Source organism: Podarcis muralis, chromosome 13 (assembly GCF_964188315.1).
Source record: "Podarcis muralis chromosome 13, rPodMur119.hap1.1, whole genome shotgun sequence".
NCBI classification, from domain to species: domain Eukaryota; kingdom Metazoa; phylum Chordata; class Lepidosauria; order Squamata; family Lacertidae; genus Podarcis; species Podarcis muralis.
This window is the reverse complement of record NC_135667.1, coordinates 37943598-37964581: the sequence shown is the minus strand read 5'-3', so window position 1 is coordinate 37964581 and position 20984 is coordinate 37943598. Positions and strand designations below refer to the sequence as shown.

At 47.8% G+C, this 20984-nt stretch overlaps 1 protein-coding gene across 1 annotated transcript in view; it reads right to left on the bottom strand.

Moving 5' to 3' along the window:
- The window catches only part of MYBPC2 (myosin binding protein C2), a 67737-nt gene that overhangs the window by 26322 nt on the left and 20431 nt on the right, over positions 1 to 20984 (bottom strand). The window contains exons 2-17 of the mRNA XM_028702318.2: positions 18138 to 18227; positions 16764 to 16793; positions 15179 to 15256; positions 14050 to 14198; positions 13254 to 13371; positions 10940 to 10988; positions 10734 to 10796; positions 9132 to 9343; positions 8136 to 8268; positions 7845 to 7969; positions 6706 to 6811; positions 4393 to 4559; positions 4119 to 4284; positions 2734 to 2840; positions 1132 to 1161; positions 433 to 572 (exon numbers count right to left, since the gene is read on the bottom strand). Coding sequence (XP_028558151.2) covers positions 433 to 572; positions 1132 to 1161; positions 2734 to 2840; positions 4119 to 4284; positions 4393 to 4559; positions 6706 to 6811; positions 7845 to 7969; positions 8136 to 8268; positions 9132 to 9343; positions 10734 to 10796; positions 10940 to 10988; positions 13254 to 13371; positions 14050 to 14198; positions 15179 to 15256; positions 16764 to 16793; positions 18138 to 18227 — 1763 coding nt within the window. The remainder of the gene's footprint in view (positions 1 to 432; positions 573 to 1131; positions 1162 to 2733; positions 2841 to 4118; positions 4285 to 4392; positions 4560 to 6705; positions 6812 to 7844; positions 7970 to 8135; positions 8269 to 9131; positions 9344 to 10733; positions 10797 to 10939; positions 10989 to 13253; positions 13372 to 14049; positions 14199 to 15178; positions 15257 to 16763; positions 16794 to 18137; positions 18228 to 20984) is intronic.

The following is a 20984-nucleotide window of genomic DNA, read 5'->3' as shown; positions in this document are numbered from 1 at the left end:
GTTGTTGTTGTTGTTGTTGTTGTTATTACAGTGGTGCCCCGCAAGACGAATGCCTCGCAAGATGAAAAACCCGCTAGACAACCCCTATGGACTTGCTTCGCAAGACGAAAACGTCTTGCGAGTCTTGCAATTTTTTTCGCTTTCCCCCCCTTTTTCTAAGCCGCTAATAGCCTTTTAGCCGCTAAGCCGCTAAGCCTTTAATAGCCGCTAAGCCACTAAACCGCTAATAGCGCTAATCTGCTAAGCCGCTAATAGGGTTGCTTCGCAAGACGAAAAAACCGCTAGACGAAGAAACTCGCAGAACAGATTATTTTCGTCTTGCGAGGCACCACTGTATTATTATTATTACACGGTTTAGGTTCTCCAACCCTGGAGCTGAGGCACTGAGCACAGAATTCACAACATGCTCCCTCCAGCCGCAGCCATGCCTACCTCAGTACCCCTCATCCAGGTGGCCACAGGTGCTGGTTCCCCAGTGATGGACACGTCCAAGCGCAGCTTGTTCCCAGCAACCACCACAAGGGTGTTTTCATTAGTCTTTCCGGAACAATCCAAGTGGATCTTGGGGGGCTCTGGAGAAACCAGAAATGACTTGAGGGGGGAAATGAGAGACAACCTCTTCTCCACACTACCACATTTAATACCTTAAATTAAGACCCACATTTTCCCCACAGCACAGCTATTCACTGCCTGCTGCCCCACAAGGCCGCAAACAATTGGAAGTTGCCTTTTATGGGTTTTACTTCTTCGATTTTTCCCATTCCATCCCTCATTTGTTTCTGACAAAATTGGGAAACATAATCAGGAAAACATAATTGATTTTTTTTCCTGTGTCCCGCCCTCCCCCCCCTCTACTCTCTCTTTCTTCTTTTTTTAAAGTAATTTTTATTAAATTTTCCATTTTAACAATCCAATCAAATGACATTAAATTTTCCAAATTATACAAATACATATCATATAGTCTGAATATTCTGCCAAATTATAAATTTTGATTGGGACTTCCCATGCTTCAAGTTCGGGGGGTGGGTGTTCTGATCTCTACTCTCTCTTTCTTAATGGATATTGAAAAAAATCCTCCGGCTTTCATTCCCACCCACCCTCAAAGGATGGCAGGGCCCATCCAGGACTCACCTTGCTTGGGGACATATTCAATCTTGATTTCTAGAAGGGGAAGAGAACAAATGGGGATAGTGAGAAACAGCCGTGAGTACCTCTGGTCAGTGTGGGATGTTGCAATACCTGCTTCCTCGCTCCCACATTATTTTAGAATTAAAGTGCAGTGGGATTCCACACCAGCAGTGTCCCTGTGAGAAATGGGGACATCAAACAAACTGTGTCAGGGTGCTGTCAGCGGCTACTGTCTGTAAAGATTGAAATCAAAAAGGAGGGTAAGAAACTTTTCCTTGTCTTTATACTTTCCTGGGAGGTTTCCCAGGAAAGTATAAAGACAAGGAAAAGTTTCTTACCGTCCTTTTTGATTTCAATCTTTACAGAGGCTATAGAACCCAGCCTCAGGGGCAGAAGAAGGGGAGGCAGTGGGGGTGGTCCGCCCCGGGTTTCATCACTGAGGGGGGTGACATTCGGCGCGCCACCCACCTGCAACTCCCAAGCCTACCCAGAGCCATCAGGTTCTGCGCCGCCTTGCCCAGCGGCCCTCCCCCCTTCGTTCTGACAGCTCAGGGGAGGTTTGGGAGTCGCGGGCGGGCGCCGCGCTATTGACCCCAGCTCCCAGGCTGCTTTCTGGGGAGGGGGAAGTCTCTCCCGAGCTGTCAAAAGTAAGAGGGAAGGGAGGGAGGCTGCTGGCAAAGCAGCACGGCTCCCTCCCCCTTTGCCCAGGAAGCAGCGCACCATGGGTGGCTCACTCCACCCCCCATGGGCAGCTCACTCTGCCCCCATGGGCGTCTCGCCCCCTGGGATGTTTGCCCCACCTCATGGCCCTGCCCCCAGGTGCATAGCATGTCCGCCGCTCCGGGTGCCAGAGAGGAAGAAGAAGCAGAGTTTGGATTTGATATCCCGCTTTATCACTACTCAAAGCGGCTAACATTCTCCTTTCCCTTCCTCCCCCATAACAAACACTCTGTGAGGTGAGTGGGGCTGAGAGACTTCAGAGAAGTGTGACTAGCCCAAGGTCACCCAGCAGCTGCATGTGGAGGAGCAGGGAATCAAACCAGGTTCACCAGATTACAAGTCCACCACTCTTAACCACTACACCACACTGGCTCCGCCTCTGCCCAGCCTCTTGGATAATGCCGTTGTCCCAAGTCAATCTCCACCCGCCGTCTCTCTCACTCATTCGTCACTTCTATGGGTGCTGAAACATGCCCTCTGTCTTTGAGCTCTTTGCTCTCCTACTTTTAAAGCTTGCCTGATTCTGGGAGACGGGGAGTCTGGAATGCTTTCTAATGACAACATGTCAGCCGGGTGTTGTTCTGGCTCTCCCATGACTTCCCCAGCTTTCCCCCTCATCTGCCTCTGAGCTGCGAACCCCTGTTGTAAATCTACACAATGTCTTCCTCTTCCTCCTCCCTGGAAGGGTCAGGATGAGGAGGGGGTCTCCACCATTCCTTCTCCTCTGCCCAGTCCCTGACAAACGCCTCCTCGCAGCGAGGGAAGATCCATAGGGGCTCAAGTCCCTGAGCATGTCTTTGAGCAAGAAACATGGGTTCTGCAACAAGCGTGGAAACTGGTATGTTTCATCTCAGGGCAGAACCTCAAGGCCTTTTGTACACTGACCCAGGAAGTTGAGCTTGGCGGACAGAGAAAGAGCATATCCATCAGGGACGAAGGTGTAGTCTCCCTCGTCCTCTGGCCTCACGTCATCGATGACCAGCTTGTGGAACCTGAGGAGTGAGAGCACTATTAGGGGCAAAGCAGGTGGAGGGGTGGAAGAGGCTTCCGATCACAGTCACTGAGAAATGCCCTGTTCATAGCGGAAAGAGGAAGAAATCCCGACGAAAGGAGAATGGATTTTAAAGTTAATGGACTAGGCGGAGATGGCAAAGCGGACAGCAACAAAAAACCACCAAGAGATCCAAAAGATGAGAACTCTGTGGAGGTTCTTTTCGGGCCATTTGAGAAAAAGCTGTGGCCAAATGAAAACAAAAGCAGGATTTGAATAAAAGGCAAGGGAAGGAGAATAAATAAATGATTGTAATGTAAGTTATAATTCAACAGAAAATAAATGGCAGTTATGGCAGCCGATAAAGGAATACAGTGGTAGCTTGGTTTAAGAACAGCTTAGTTTATGAACAACTTGGATTAAGAACGCTACAAACCCGGAAGTAGGTGTTTTGGTTTGTGAACTTTGCCTTGGAAGCAGAACATGTTGAGTGTGTTCCATTTATAAACTGAGTCCCCCGCTGCTATGGGAAAGCACGCCTTGGTTTAAGAAGGCTTTGGTTTAAGAATGAACTTCCAGAACAGATAATTAATTAATTAATTAATTAATTAAGTGTTTGTAGGGGGGAGGGAGGCTCGGTTAATTTCATTGTACACTGATTGTACATTGACAATAAAGGTATTATTATTATTATTATTATTATTATTATTATTATTATTATTTCCCCTTCCTCTCAGGAAATCAGAACATTAACAATATTTTCAGCACCTGCTAAAAACATTTCTGTTTAGACAAGCCTACCTGGGTATGTAGAATATTGACATGTGCTTTAATCTGTTTTTTAGCACATTGTTGATTTTAACTCTTCTTTAAATTGTATGAAATAAATAATATTCCAGTGCAATACATTAGACCAGTGATTCCCAAACTCTAGTCTCCCACTGTTTTTAGACTACAACTCCCATCATCCCTAGCTAGCAGGACCCAGTGGTCAGGGATGATGGGAATTGTAGTCCAAAAACAGCAGGAAACCAGAGTTCGGGAAGCATTGCATTTGACAGAGAAGTGATGGCTGGCGCAAGGCCTTCTCATGAGATCTGTGACAGGATTCAAAGCTGGATTTTACAGTCCAAATGTGATACTCTACCCACAACACCACAGAAACACCACCTCTGCTTACAAAAGCAAAATGGCGGCCACCAATGGAGCCGCAGAGTCTGCAACTATCACACATAACATGCTTGGCCCTCAGAGAACACTGGCTTCCCTTTAGGCTCACCTGCCCTTGTGAGAGATGGTGATGCGTTTGCTGGGTCGGACCTCGACTCCGTTTTTGTACCATTTGCCGGTAACCTTCTCATCTGACACTTCACACTTGAAGACGGCCTGCTCCGCGGCTTTGACGGTAAGGTCAGCAATGCCCTGAAGAACCTCCAGCTGTTTGTCTGGGTGGCAAAAGAGAGAGAGATGAAGAGGACTGATCCCACAGCATCCCACGTGGGGGTGGAAGCCATCCAAATCTCTTCCGGCTGGTCCAACCAGTCCTCACAAACCTTCAACTACAAGGTCTGCCTCTGACTGGCCACCGTTGGTCATGATCATGTAGCGCCCAGCATCCTCCTTGGTGGCTTCGTTGATGATGAGAATGTGCTTTTTGCCATCCTTCTTGAAGCGGTACTTGAACGTCTCTTCACGAGTCAGCTCTACACCATCCTTTGACCTGGAGGCAGAAAGAGGAGACTAAGATAGAGAGGGGGCAAAGCTGGGAAGACAGTTGTTTGTTTGTTTGTTTGTTTGGTTGGTTGGTTGGTTGGTTGGTTGGTTGAAATGGGATTCTGTCAGGTTTGGTTTCTTTCCATTTCTCATTATTCCAGCCATCATAAGTTCAGTTCACCACAGTTCACCAACAGTTTGCAATTTATTTATTTTTTAAAGAAAAATCACCAGCATTTTAGTGTGCCTTACTCCATATATATGTTTAATGTCATTATCATCGATATGTGCCTTTCCCTAACACATGGATAGGCAAACTAAGGCCCGGGGGCTGGATGCGGCCCAATCGTCTTCTCAATCTAGCCCGTGGACAGTCCGGGAATCAGCGTGTTTTTACATGAGTAGAATGTGTGCTTTTATTTAAAATGCATCTCTGGGTTATTTGTGGGGCATAGGAATTTGTTCATCATTATTTTTCCAAAATATAGTCCGGCCCCCCAAAAGGTTTGAGGGACAGTGGACTGGCCCCCTGCTGAAAAAGTTTGCTGACCCCTGCCCTAACATATACTTTCTCTTTTCTTGTTGGAAAACTGCACCACAAAAAGTCAGAGAGGGGTGAATTTCGAAGGATAGGCTGCTTTTGATTCACTTATTGTTTCAGGAACCGAGGCAGGCCTCACATTAAAATGTGAACCGAACTGAATTGCTCTTTTGTCCCTAATAAACATTTAGCTGTCTAGACACGCTAAATGGGAAGGGAAGGAAAAGGGTGGGGGGAATAAGTCTGCCTTAAACATGGAGGGTGGGGCAAAAATCTGCACCAAATTCAGTGTCCTGTTTGTGTGTGTATAGAAAAGCCTGGAAAGGAGGAAGTTTGTCCTGCAACAGAAAAGCTCCTCCAAAGGCACTGCCTCTTGCAGAAAGGCACCTTCAATATAATTTGTGATCAAACAATAAATCCATCAAAGCATATAATGCTTCCTTTTTTGTATATAATTTTTATTAAATTTTCTGCTTTACAATTTAAAGTACTCATTTTTTATATCCTTAAGATATCAATGACTTCCCTTCTTCTCTTTCCATGGTTCATTTTACATATCATAAACCCCTACATATTTTACAGAAACTATACCATTCAGTATTCCATTATTATTGCATCCATCAAAACTTGTTTACACTGTTGAATTTATCTTAATGCTGCCGGCGTTTACAGCTGTATACAGTTATTTCCCATATATTGTGGTACCTCTGGTTACGAACTTAATTTGTTCCGGAGGTCCGTTCTTAACCTGAAACCATTCTTAACCTGAGATACCACTTTAGCTAATAAACATTTAATAATAATAATAATAATAATAATAATAATAATAATAATAATAAACATTTTCCAATCTTCTCTAAAAGTATGTTCTTCTTGCTTTCTTATTCTATATGTTAAGTCTGCAAGCTGCGCATATTCTGTCAACTTAAGTTGCCATTCTTATTTGCTTCACTCATTTTCCATTTTGGGGGCTAACATATGATGCTTCCTGATATTGGTGCAAGCATCTAGTCCAGGGCGGTCCAACTTTTCACACTAAGTGGGCCAAAAGAGTACTTCAACACAGAACCCACGGTCAGGTCTGTACACTGACTAATCACACAGGGAGTGGGGAGTGAAGCCAAAATTTGACACCTCCCCCCAGCCCTCCTGCTGCCTTCTCAAAGCTGGATAAGTGGGCTTTGGGAAGGAGGCGTGAGGCTCTGGCGGGGTCCTAGAGCCCTCCCACCTCCTTTTCAAATCAGGGAAAACACTAACCAGGCTTTGGGAAGAAGGCAGGAGGACTCTAGAACCCTGTCAGAGCCCTCACACCTCCTTCCTGAAGCCCCTTTGGGAAGGCAGTGCGAAGGTTTCAAATGTTGCCCAGGGCTGCAAAAAACAAAGGACCACCACAATCTAGTCATCTATTGTGACAGACAGCAACTTGCCAGGGCCTTTCACCTTGCCTGATCATTTTAACAGGAGATCTCAGGGATTGAACCCAGGCCCTTCTGCAAGCATCACACGTGTGAGAAGGTTCAAGAGGCAGCTCTATGAAAGCCAGTGCTGGAGCGGGAGGGGGTTGTTCGGATGACAACGGTCTGGGCAGAGGAAGTATGGGCAGGGAACTTACCATATCACCTGGGCTCCTTCCTCAGACACTTCCACTTCCATCTCCACCTTGTCCCCAACGAACACTTGCTGGTCATCCAGGGCACCCACAATCAGGACAGGTGGTTCTAGGGACAGACAGACAGAATGGCAAGGGCACAGCTCCAGGGCCACCATCAGGCGGTCCCCAACAAACCTCTCCAGCCCATTCCCTCTGCCTGCCCCCAGCCACCTTGGCATCTTCCTAACTCTGCTAAGTTTGCCCAGACAATTGTCGTTTGCTGCATTTGCAGCACGAAATGACCTCTCTGGTGGAGTTTGTGTATCACTTTCATTGCAAAAAAAACCCCTCTTAGTTGGGTGCGTGTGTGTGTGGTTGGTATTATTGTTGCTGGCATCCATCCATCTCGAGAGACAGTGGAATGCACCTGGAGAATCACAGCACCAGCTGTGGCTGCAGACACCGGTATGGTTGATGGTATCAAAAGCTGCTAAGAAGTGTACAGGAACCCACATGTTTGCATGTTCTCTGTCCATCTCTCAGCACACGTTGTGCAGGGGTTGTTGGTATCTGTCTGTATCGAGAGAAAATGGAATGTGCCTCTGGGAGCAAAGTCAAACTGCTGAGTTAGCAACACCCAAGTGACCTTCCCGGGGCGCAAGCCTGGGCAGGGTGTATGCCCAGAAGACAACACCCCCTCTCTCGGCCTTGCTGATGTGGTCCAAAGGAAAGCAGAGCAATACACTTGGCACCAGCTTGGCTGCAGGAATTGCAGGAAGGAGGCATACAAGGTGCCAATCTGCCCCTCATTCGCCTCCAAAGCTCCTGCAGAAACCACCTTCTTGACTGTTGAATCCGGTCTCACCTGCTCAATCCATGGGAGTCTGTCTTTGCATGCAGAGGGACTCCCTAACTCATGGAGGGTTTGGAATAATACATCCGCTCACCCTCACCTGGTTTAGCCGGGCAGTCAAAGCCATTCCCGGGATGTGGCTGCTGTCGCTGGCAGCTTCACAGATGAGAGCCGAGCACAGGGGCAGAAAGGGGACCATCGGTCACTGGACTACCCAGAAGGAGCGCAACATGTCCCCCAACCGAGATACTGTCCCTCCCTTTACAAACACACACACACTCTCTCTCTCTTCTTCCATCATCCTCACCTTTAACAAAGACCTCCGTGAAGCACCTCTCTTCTCCGCAAACGCATTCATAGGCTGCGTCGTCAGCCAGCGTGGTCTTAGTGATGGTCAGGATGCGTTTCTTGCCCACGTTCTCAAAGATGTATCTGCCCATGAAGAAGAGATGCCACGTCACAACTGAGAAAGACTAATCCAGAGTCCGTCCGTCCGTCTCAGCAGCTGTTTTCCCATTTTCCCCACCCAACAGAACCCAACTCTGCTCTTAGAGAATGCCAGAGGCACCCTTGGCTATCCATCCACATTCAGACTCACTTTCCACTGGGCTTGATCACTTGGCCGTTCTTCATCCATTTGATAACAAGGTCTGGGTCGCTCAGCTCCACATACATCTTGATCTTGTGCCCTTTGTCAACTTGGTAGGCTGGGTCCAGTTTTTTGATAAAGGCTGCAAAAGAGACGGGGAGAGGACTACTAAAAACGCCTTTGGGGCCCCAGCCTGCTTCCTACATCCTTGCTGCAGTCATGAGGTTTCTGCTCCAAGTACAGCCTCTTCCTGTCCTGAGAGCTAAAGATCTCCACTTCCACCTCAGGGGGAATTTCTGTGCTCCTGTCACTAAGGTGCTCTGATCACAGCAGCCAGCTGGCATATAGCTTCCATCACAGAACGCCACCTTGATCTCCTTAGGAGAAAGGCGGGATAGAAGCGAGAAAAAGGGAAATGGATAGAAACCGCAGGAAAGGAACAGTACCTGAAAAGGGAGTTGGGTTCAAATCCCCTCTCAGCCAGGAAGCTCACTGGACGACTCTGTGGGCCAGTCGCCATCTCTCAGCCTAAACTACCTCACAGGGTTGTTGAGGGGACAAAATGGAGGGGTGAGGGGAAGAACTGTGCATGTTGCCTTGAGCTCTTTGGAGAAAAGGCCCAGTATAAACATAACGCACATATAAAAAGGAAGGAAGGAAGGAAGGAAGGAAGGAAGGGGCACCTCTCAGGTGGGCGCCATTTTTATTCTAAGAGAGGTGTTTTGGCCCCTCTTTTTCTAGAAAAACAGCACTAAGGGGGGTACTGGATGGCACTGTGCTGAAGGACCCCCCCCCCCCCATCCTAAAGCCATCTCCCCCCACCACACACACATACAGCACCGCAGATAGTCAATGAGATGTGGCCTCCTCCCTAAATTTCCCAGAAGGTCTGATACGGGGTCCAGGCCCACCCACCCATTCCTAAGATACCCTGCTCCCAACCAGTGACCTCAGGAGACCTGGCTCCCAGGCCAAAAGGCAGAGAGTCCAGGCATTCTGACTGACCTTCGCTCTTCTTGACTTCCACCTTGGCTTTCTTGAGCCTCTTCAGCATGCCACGGAGGTCAGTAATGCCATACTCAAAGGCGATGCGCTCATACTCGCTCTTCTTGGTCACTCCTTTAAGCAGCTCCCAGATCTCTGGCGGGATCCCCAAATCATCATCATCGTCCTTCTTCTTCTTCTTCTTCTCTTCTTCCAGCTGCTGCTGGCCCTCTCTGCACAGAGAAGGAGGAAGGACCTTTTGAGGTGTAGCTTCCCGTAGGACCGTCGTTCGACCCCTGCACCCCGCTCACAATGGGTGACGTGGATAAGGGACTACAGTGCATTCACAGTCGTGTGCTCCTCAACCTCATACCCGTGCATCTCTCACGGGGAATTAATTCTGAGTCCAACCCAGCCTCTCAAGCTACCCCAAAGTGCATGTTGACAAGAACTTCTAAGAAATTGCAAGGAACAAGATGAAATGGTGGAAGAAGTACAATTTAGGCCTGAAATTATTCCCCTGGTAGGTATGGACATCTCTTCCACATGGAACTTTGGAGGGTGGGGTGGAGGCTGGACAAAGCATGGAATTGGGGGGAGGGCAGAGGAAGTGGGAGACTCTCCCTGACATTCAAAGTTGCTGTCCTCAGCCTCTGATTGGCTTCCAACTGGCCTTCCTCCAATGCCAGCCACTTATTACAAAAAGCTAATCTCCTGTCCCTTTGCATCTGGACTCCTTATGAGCTGCTTTGCTTTCTGACCGCACTTGACCATTTTTGACCATAGCATCAGCCTAGTGGATTCCCCCATGACCAAATTCAGTTTCTAGACTTCATCCTACCCCTACAAGGGTCTCCAAGCAGGTTAAAAAAAAAAAAAAGGTAAAGGACCCCTGGATGGTTAAGTCCAGTCAAAGGCGACTCTGGGGTTGCAGCACTCATCTCGCTTACATGCCGAGGGATCCGGCGTTTGTCCGCAGACAGCTTTCCGGGTCATGAGGCCAAGCATGATTAAACCACTTCTGGCACAACAGAACACCGTGACGGAAGGCAGAGCACACGGAAACGTTGTTTACCTTCCCACCACAGTGGTACCTATTTATCTGCTTGCACTGGTATGTTTTCAAACTGCTAGGTTGGCAGGAGCTGGGACAGAGCAACGGGAGCTCACCCCATCACAGGGATTCGAACCACCAACAGTTTTTCTAAAATTGGCTAACACGAAATGCAATAATTGCTTGTGCTCTGAAATGGAAGCCACTGAGAAGCAATGTTTCATTTGCCCAAGCATGCCTTGTAAATGAATTTCAACCCTTGCCCAACTGTTTCCCTTGTGTCTCTTGTGTTATGCACTAAGCTGGCGGGTAGGACTGCTGTTTCCCCACCTCTTAAGGCACGCCATCCTCTGACGGCCACCAACTGGGATGGCTTCAAAAGATTAGACCGATTCATGCAGATGAGGCTATCAACAGCGACCAGCTATGACTTGCTGGTGTGAACTAATCGGGAGAGTTGCTCTTGCGCTGAGGTCCTGCTCGCAGGTTTCTAATGGACATGGATACTGGGCCTTTGGTCTGATCTAGGAGGGCTCGTATTGTGTTCTTATTCTCCATTCTTCACCTACCTCTTCTTCAGCAACCCGCTGAAGTCCAGCTCTCCAGCAGTATCGTCTTTGCCGCCTTCCCCTCTGCAAGGAAAAGAAGTGGGGAGATATAACCCCAGATCAGCACCCATTGAACTGGCTTAGCCTCCCAAGCAGCAGGTGTTTGTAGCGTGTAAGGGAGCTGCGCAGATCAAGGCACAATCTGTGCTCTAACCAGCGACACTTACGTCCTTTTGAAAGCCTGCAGCACGCCGGCGCTTTCCTCTGTCCTTGGTGCTGGAAGAGAAGAAAACAGACTTCTGAAACTGGTAAAAAGGTAAAGAGACGCCTGACCATTAGGTCCAGTCGTGACCGACTCTGGGGTTGCGACGCTCATCTCGCTTTATTGGCCGAGGGAGCCGGCCTACAGCTTCTGGGTCATGTGGCCAGCATGACTAAGCCACTTCTGGCGAACCAGAGCAGCACATGGAAACGCTGTTTACCTTCCCGCCGCAGCGGTACCTATTTATCTACTTGCACTTGGACATGCTTTCAAACTGCTAGGTTGGCAGGAGCAGGGACCGAGCAACGGGAGCTCACCCTGTTGCGGGGATTTGAACCGCCGACCTTCTGATCAGCAAGTCCTAGGCTCTGTGGTTTAACCCACAGCACCACCCACGTCCCTCTAAAACTGGTATCTTGAGCCTAGTTGGTTCTTCCCTTGATAGAGTATCTCAGCTTAATCTGACCTTCGCCAAGCTGGTGCCCTCCATGTGTTTTGGACTACAATTCCCACCAGTCCATTTTGGACAGCAACTCCCATGAGTCCAGCGTGGCCCTACTGGCTGGGGCTGATGGGAGTTGTAGGCCAAAATACCTGGAGGGCGGCAGCTTGGTTAAGGCCGGATTAATACCCTAGCAAGCCACATGCAGAAAGGGAGCTCAGCCACCCACAACCACCTCCATCCTCAGGGAGCCTCAGTATCATTGTGCTGTGTGGGATCCAGAGAGTCTTTATTCAGCTGGTGCGGAGAACAAAAGCTTGTCCCTCCATGGATCTTTTAAGGTGCCACGGAAACTCTGGGCTGTCGTGATTCATTCTGCCATTTTTACTGTTTTGCACACATTATTCTACTCTCGTTACTCAGAGTAGGTACAGTACTCAGGTGAGGTACAGTAAAAAATGTAAAAGTGATTAGGGAATTACAATAAACTCATGCCACTGCAGAGCTCTGCACATTTTTAAAAGGCAGGAATCATATTTTGGAAAAATAGTGATGATGATGATGATGATGATGATGATGATGATGATGATGATAATTGTTTGTTTGTTTATACCCCACCCATCTAGCTGGGTTTCCCCAGCCACTCTGGGCGGCTCCCAACAGAATATTAAAAACACAATAAGATATAAAAAATTAAAAACTTCCCTAAACAGGGCTGCCTTCAGATATCATGTAAAAGTCAGATAGTTGCTTATTTCCTTGACATCGGATGGGAGGGCGTTCCACAGGGTAGGCGCCACTACCGAGAAAGCCCCTCTGCCTGGTTCCCTGTAACTTCACTTCTCACAGGGAGGGAACCGCCAGAAGGCCCTCAGAGCTGGACCTCAGTGTCCGGGTTGAACAATGGAGGTGGAGATGCTCCTTCAGGTATACTGGGGCGAGGCCGTTTAGGGCTTTAAAGGTCAGCACCAACACTTTGAATTGTGCTCGGAAATGTACTGGGAGCCAATGTAGGTCTTTCAGGACCAGTCTTGGGCCTTGGATAGATTAATAATAATAATAATAATAATAATAATAATAATAATAATAATAATAATAATTTATTATTTATACCCCGCCCATCTGGCTGAGTTTCCCCAGCCACTCTGGGCGGCTCCCAATCAGTGTTAAAAACAGTACAGTGTTAAAAACAGTACATATTAAAAACTTCCCTGAACAGGGCTGCCTTAAGATGATTTCTCAGACTACAAGCACATCAGGGTCAAGGATACCTCTACTACCTGTCAGCTGCCATGAGCCCTTGGGACAGGGGGAATAGACTAGGAATCCAAATAGACAAATAAAAGAAATAAATATCCAGGGGAAGGGAGTTCCAGAGGTGGAAAGCAGGGAGCAAGAATGCCGCTCAGTGTGTTCTTGTGGTTCAGATTTCACAGGTGACGGGTTCACACTCACAAGACCACAAGGGAGGATGTTATTTAAGGAGCAATATTATTTAAGGCTATTTAAGGAGCAATATTATATACGATAAGCTGGCAGGAAGCAGGAATGGGGTTACTGCTGACTGAACCAGGCTCAGCCTGGCAGAGGGAAAGCAAACCTTCAAAATAGTATTTGCCAGCTTAACTTATGCCAGGTTCCCAGGTTACACCCCTAGAATGCCCCCTTTTCAAGGCGTATGCCAGTTTAAGATCCGCTGGGCTCAGTTCAGCCAGCTGGGTCCCTGTGTACCTGCAGCTTAGCTGCTTATGGTGTGGCCCAGTTCTGCTGGATCCTAACCCCACTTGCTCTAGGATGACTCCTTTAGCGTTTACTGAGTTAGGGCTCCTGGTGGTACCTTCCACGTCGATGTTGAAGGTGCAGCTGTCAAACTTGTCCTTGGCTGCCACCTCAAAGCGATAGTCCCCTCGGTCTCCGATTACCACTTTGCCAATTTTTAGCTCATAGGTGTAAACCTTCGGGAGCAAGCAAAGAATAAGCAGGAGGATTAAGGTTCGTTAGTGGCGACCATTTCCGCCGTAGCCTTTTGAGGATGATCCGGACAAAGCCTGGCATGCCCCAATCTCAATTAACAGAGAATTCTTAGTCGCCTTTGCAAACTATAATTCCCAGGATCCTTTGCAAGAAAGGATAATCATGTAAAAGGTGGCTTAAAAAGGTAAAGGGACCCCTGACCATTAGGTCCAGTCGTGGCTGACTCTGGGGTTGCGGTGCTCATCTCGCTTTATTGGCCAAGGGAGCTGGCGTACAGCTTTCGGGTCATATGGCCAGCATGACTAAGCCGCTTCTGGCGAACCAGAGCAGCATGTGGAAACGCCGTTTACCTTCCCGCTGGAACGGTACCTATTTATCTACTTACACTTTGATGTGCTTTCGAACTGCTAGGTTGGCAGGAGCAGGGACCGAGCAATGGGAGCTCACCCCATTGTGGGGATTCGAACCGCCGACCTTCTGATCGGCAAGTCCTAGGCTCTGTGGTTTAACCCACAGCGCCACCCGTGTCCCATAAAAGGTGGTTTACAAATGAATAAATAATTACAACAGTCTGGTATGAGTTTAAGAAGGCAACGAGTCATAGGAGAGCTGATTCGCCCCTGGCCAAATCCTTCACTTTTCCTTCTTCTGGGACTCACGTTTTTCTCCTTGTCGAAGCTGTCCTTGAACTGGAATCTCAGTCCACTCTTGATACCCAGCTCCAGCCATTTTCCCTTGAACCATTTGACGGTGGGCTTGCAAGGCAGCAGAGCCCCGTTCACCTGCACTATGATATCAACATCTTTCCCTGAAAGACAAGACAGGACGCATGGAAGTCACGACTTCCTCCACTTAAGAAGGAATCACCTCTCATCTAAAGTCAATGCCTCTATGGGGCTTTTGCAGAAGAAACTGCTCAAGCGCCAGCAGATGGTGCAAAACACAAAGATGTCATGAGATGGACGGGGCCATCATTCAGTGGGACAAGTTTGGTCTCTGGCATTTCTAGGAAACGCCCCCCTCTCTTAAACTCTGGGGAGCCTTTGCCAGTGTTGACAGTAGTGAGCTGGGTGGACCGGTGGTCAAAAGCAGTTTCTGAATGCCATTCCCCCCCGCAAATTCATTAGTCCAGTGTAGCTGTCAACCACTGGCTCCAAAAGAACCCCCACTTCATTTCTTTCACCGAGGACAGCATTTTTACTGTACATTCATGACGGTTTGTGCTCATGATGCTATCAGAGTGGTTACACACACAGATTCCAATTTCAATACTGTTTGTGCCTTCAAACATGGAGTGGTCACACCGCTTCATTTCCAATCAATACCTATTCTGCTGGAATCCCAGGACCGTTCTGGTTCGGTTTTTGTCCTGCTTTTGTTGTGCTATAACGCTTCTGGAGGCCAATCACAGAATGAACCAAAGCAGGTTAAATCTGCCGCCAACGCACCACACTAAAGAACACATTACAGAATACTCCTGCGACAAAAACACCACTCTGGAGGGACCCTTGTACACCACATGATTAGGACCAAACTGAAAGTGATGGGGCCACCTGTGTCTGCTTATTAACTTGCCTATCTGGTTCACCTTCAAAGTAGCGTCATGGTTTGAATTTGGCACTAGCTTCAGTCACGTTACTGAAGGTGAGCCAGTCAGAGTCTAATCTGTAACTGGAAGACAGACTGCCTGGGAATCTCACATATACCCCCTCGAGGCAGCCTCCTCACTGTGCCTAATGCTTGGGCCGCCCCCCCCCCCCCCCGGTGCAATTCTGCTCTGCCACTTACCACTTTCTATTAAGGCGCTTTCTGGCTTCTTGAGGAAGAGTGCGTCGGACTGAGTGGAGGGCTCCCCTTTACCTTCATCTGAAAAAGAGGGAAGGGAAGGTGAAGAATGAGTCACGCCTTGCAGGTGAGCTGGAAGCCGAAACAGGGTGATTTGGGAGTAGCGGGGTTATTCAGGGCAGGAGGTGTGGGCATTGTTAGAATTCCTGCTCCATGATTGCAGTCATAGGATCGTTGTCTATCACATGACGGTGTATGTTTTGACTCCACAAAGTGGGAAGTGACGGAGACAGGATGTTTGTGTTACTGTTTTCCGTGAAGTGGGACCTATTGTCCCTCGTTCTTTTTCTCTTTGCTGTCTGATGCTAGAGAGAGAGGGAGCCATGTTGCAGTGCTCCATGTGTGTTTATATGTAAATAAAGTAGATTAGCCAAAATGCTGAGTTGCTGAGGTCTGTCACGCGCATGGTGCACAAACTCTGCAGATCCCTAAGTGTGCCGGTGTCGGTTGACATCGGTCGCTGTGATGTTCGGGCTGAAGAAAGCTTTTGAAGCTCCCGAACGATCAACCAGGAGGGAGAGAACATGCCAGTTGGGCATGTGTCTCTGCCAGGGTCCTACTCGAGTGTAGACTGAACTCCTGACAGGCATGGCTGCCCTGGTGGTAAGAGGATGAAGGGCCTCAACCCAGCAGCACAGCATCTAACTTGCACGCAAACATTCCGCATTCAATTCCTGGTATCTCCAGGTAAGGCTGGAGTATTATGTAGCCAATACTAAGCTAGGTCTGACTCAGTGTAAGGCAGCTTCCAATGTTCCCAGGGGACAGGGCACAGGTAGGCCACAATCCATGGGGCCCACTCATGAGTAGTACAACTCACATGGGATTAAGAGGAAATGTTCTCCTGCATCCCTCACTGACACAATGGAGAGTCCCAGATGGTTCAAACATGTGGCTATATTTTCACTGCTGGTAAAGGTAAAGGACCCGTGGGCGGGTAAGTCCAGTCATAGGTGACTATGGGGTTTTGGCACTCATCTCGCTTTTAGACTGAGAGAGCCGGTGTTTGTCCACAGACAGCTTTCCGGGTCATGTGGCCAGCAGGACTGAACCGCTTCTGGCGCAACGGAACACCGTGACAGAAACCAGAGCGCATGGAAACACCGTTTCACTGCTGGAGGAGGTGTCAAAAGGCAGTAGTAGCAGTAGTAGTAGTAGCAGCAGCAGCAGCAGCAGCAGCAGTAGTAGTAGTAGTGGCTCAGTGGTTTAGACCACAGCGCCACCCGCGTCCAGTAGTAGCAGCAATAGCAGGCAATAGGTATTGGGGTAGGATATCACTGAAGGGTAGGGATACACCTCAGGGAAGAAGCTGAGGTTTATTCAAAGCCCTGCAGAAGCTATGAGTAGGCATGGGACAACTTATTGATGGAAGGTGGGACATCTCGACAGGTAGCTGTGAGAACTTCTATATACGAGGAGTGGTATGTCTCTGGGTACAGAGCATATGGAGACACAGATAACCAATATGCAAGCAATACCAGCAGATGTTAAGGACATTTTTCTCCAGGCTGCAATCTCTGGGCCTCACCTGATGGTGCCTGTTCTGCCGGAGCCTCTGCTAAGGGACACAGAAAAGGGGAAAAATATAAATAACATTAGAACCTTGACCCAAACCATGGTGGTGTTTCTCCACAACTCCAAGTATATTTCCCCATTGCCTGAAGCTTGTAAGTCTGGTGAATATTCTCTAGGTCGGGAAGTTTGTACAGTTGTACCTTGGAAGTTGAACAGAATCTGTTCCAGAAGTCCCTTTGACTTCCAAAACGTTTGAAAGCCAAATCATGCCTTCTGATTGGCTGCAGGAAGTTCCTGCAGCCAATCAGAAGCCACAGAAGCCCCATTGGACATTCAGGTTCCAAAAGAAAGTTCGCAAACCAGAACAATCTCTTCCGGGTTTGTGAGCCAAAACGTCTGAGTTCCAGGGCGTTCGGGATCCAAGGTACGACTGTATTTTACTTTTGTTCCTGTTCTGTTCCAGGATATCCCTTATGAAGAATAATCAGAAATCTGTTCAGCTGTGTTTTCATTTCAGCTCACATGATGCATAAAACGAACCAGTATGTTTTGTTAAGGATGTGATAGTCAAACCTTTGGGTAACATCTGCATTTATGGCTTAAGGATCTGGGGTCTAGATCGGTCTTGTGTCTTGTGTGACTGCCTGCTTTAAATACATATTGTCTAATTTTGGCTTTTAATTTTTTTTAAAGGGCAGTAATGTCCTTCTCAGTGCCATGAGGGAAGGTTGCAAAATCAGCAAAGCACCACGTTTTTTACTGGGCCAGCATTTCCAGTAAAACATATCATCTTACCTCTGTGCCATTTATTTAATTAAAACAGTCTGGCGGAGGCCTGCAGTTTATTAGTTGGGAGTCAGAGCTTTCTACGGCAACACGCCAGAAGATGAAAGTTTAATGCAGGCCAGGAGGATGGGCAGAATATCTTTGTGTAGGTTACAGGGTGCACAAACTCTCCCCCTCTCAAATCTGGAAATTCAGGAATAATATTGCCCTCCTGTTCAACTAGAAATCTAATGAATGAAAGCCACTCGTGCCAAATACATGGCCTTTTCATTCAAGGCAACAGTTAAATGGCACCACGCAACAGGATTTCCTGGGAATTGAACACAAGGACTTCAGCAACGGCCCCATCTGCACCATACATTTCAACAAGCATGGCTTCCCCCAAAGAATTCTGGGAACTGCGGTTTGTTAAGGGCGCTGCAAGTTGTTCGGAGACTCCGGTTCCCCTCACAGAGCTACAATTCCGCAAGCTGTTAAAGTACAGTGAGAACTGTAGTTCTGTGGGGGGAAATAGGGGTCTTCATTCTCCCACTCCCCCAAAATTATGACTGGAGCATGACTCTCTGCTAGCCAGCATGTGCCTGACCATTCCTGGCCCCACCTTTCGCCTCTTCTTTCGCCTCTTCTTTCTTCTCCTCTTTCTTCGCTGCCTTTGGGTCCTCCTTCTTCTTCACCTCTTTCTTCTTTGCGGCTACAGAAGAATGACAGTAAGACTGATCAGGAGCCAGAACAGAAGGAAGGGGATAAGGAGCCACTTGAGTTTGGTATATAGTCAAATATGCACACTGATTCCAAAAATATGGCAGTGGTGATATGCATCCCAGGCACACAGAGCTTTACGAAGTACCCCCGCCTCCCCACACCACACCAAAAGACAAGTACTTGCCCCCAAGGAACACAATCTAAATGCTGAAAGCGGGGAGGGAGAGAAGAAAGGGGATCAAGAGATGATTGTGTGAGCAACTGCATACACATAGTTGTCTTTATTTGGGGTGCGGGTTGTGTTATGACGGAGGGGTTCAGTGCCAATCCAATACATTTTGCCACCAAAAGCAAAGCCTAAATTGCAGCTACTCTCCTGCCTGAAGCTGAGCTGAAATTGTGGCTCAAAACTTGTTGCACCATTGAGACATCAGTTCCTGCCTTCATTTCTCCTCGCAGGTCACTTCAGCACGGAAGGTCCAGCAGGGTTAAGTGGATACTTCAGAGAAATGGTACATTTTGAGGAGGGAGTTGAAGAAAGAGGGGAAGGTGTAGCTATTGACTCTTACAACTAAACAGAAAAGGTCCTCCAAAACTTGCCTGGTGGTTGGCTTGTAGCTGGTCCTCATGGAACATTCATTCTTATTTGTTTGCAGGAAAGTTATAGACAACAATAAGTAATATACAATTCTTCCTGCATTCATCCTGATTTGCTTGTAGGGTATTTATCCACCTTCCTGCTAACCATCAATCCATTCCGCACTTTTCAATCCATTTCTCCATCACTTTCCTAACTGCAAAAAAGTCTGTTTCTTTTCCTCTTCTTTTTAAGTGGATCTATTGTAAACCACAGAGCCTAGGACTTGCTGATCAGAAGGTCGCGGTTCGAATCCCCGCGACGGAGTGAGCTCCCGTTGCTCGGTCCCTGCTCCTGCCAACCTAGCAGTTTGAAAGCACATCAAGTGCAAGTAGATAAATAGGTACCGCTCCGGCGGGAAGGTAAATGGTGTTTCCGTTTGCTGGCGTTTCCAGAAGCGGCTTAGTCATGCTGTCCACATGACCTGGAAGCTGTACGCCGGCTCCCTCGGCCAATAAAGCGAGATGAGCGCCGCAACCCCAGAGTCGGTCACGACTGGACCTAATGGCCAGGGGTCCCTTTACCTTTACCTTTATTGCACTTTGGTCAAAGGAGGAAAGCCAATGTGACCAAAAGAGAGTGTAGAGAAATCTGTAGCATGGGAGGCTTAGGAAAGTTATTAAGAAGCAGGAGTTTTATTGTGTCTAGTACAGAAGAGCAAGGTGGAAAAGAAATATGGTGGACAAATGGAAGAGTTTTCACACACCCCTTTGTGGAAAATGCGACAAGACATTTTGATGTGAAAAAATGCAAGGCAACGGAGTGTTTAGGTCCTAAACTTTAGGACTCAGAAACATCAGTTTTGATCTTTGAATTCAGTGGAACCCACACAATGTAAACCATCTACTGGCATATATTACACACCCAACCCCACCTGTTGGGCATGTTCCATCCCGTCCCTTGCAGTGCCTTCCAGGTTTTAGGCTGCTCTCCAGCTTTCCATGCCCCTTATGTGTAAATGTGTCTGCTGGGGGTGTTAATCCAGAGCGAGGGCCCTAATTACCACCTATAGGAGGAGGAAGGAGGTGTGGATTTGGGGGCGCAAATAGGGGGACTGCAGAGGAGAAGCAGAAAAATGGTAAAAAATGAGCCTGGAGGAATTGGGGTTGTTGCCACTGGCTGGTTAGGGGAGTGGACCCAGGAAGCAAGGTGCTAAGGGAGATAAATCATGACTGTGGGATGGAACCAACGGGGGAAGGAAGCACAGGAAAAGTGAGAACCGTTACAGCTCTATCTGTAATGAAGAGCAACCACTGGAGGCTGTCATCAGGAAAGAAGAAAGGTGAATGAGGGTGAAACTTTTTCCCTGCCTGTATCTCTATTCTCATAATTGTCCTCCCCTCAGAATGTCCACCTGCAGCAGAAAATAAATTATGGGGCTGAGTTCTGGCATGCATTAAAAGCAAGCCAGATACAGACACTATTGCCTCAGTCCAGATATCATGGCAAGCCATGGCCGTGGAAGCTTTAGTGTGAAGTCTAAATTGGCAAGCCATAGTTTCCAATCATCCATCAAACCAGGACTGGAAACCATGGTTTGAGGTGGGTACAGGAACCATGATATGTGCAAAGTATGGTTTGGCATTATCTCTGAATCGATCAACTGTGGAGCTGCCAGACTTGTTATGTCTCCAGAGCCCCTGCACTTAGAAAAAGGAGTTGCAAAAATGAAAGCAGAGATGCAACTATAAACTATGGTTTGCCTGTATATTTGGAAACTCAAACCATGGTTTGCTCAAACTCCAGTGACTGTACACCACAGTCTGGTACAATGTCTCAATTAAGCCCATATCATACTTGCTGGTGCACAACATAGTAAGCTGACAGTTATTTTGTCCATCTACTTCAGTATTGTCCACACAAACTACCAGAAGGCCTCCAACGTTTCAGGCAGAGTTCTTGTGCATCATTTGCTATCTGGTACTTCTAGCCAGAGATGCAAGGGAATGAAAGGGCCTGTTGATTTAAACAATTTTGTGTGTTTTGAATCTTGGTTGTTAGGATGTCTGTACAGTGGTACCTCTGGTTCCGGAGGTCCATTCTTAACCTAAGACCGTTCTTGACCTGAGGTACCACTTTAGCTAATGGGGCTTCGTGCCACTGCCGCAC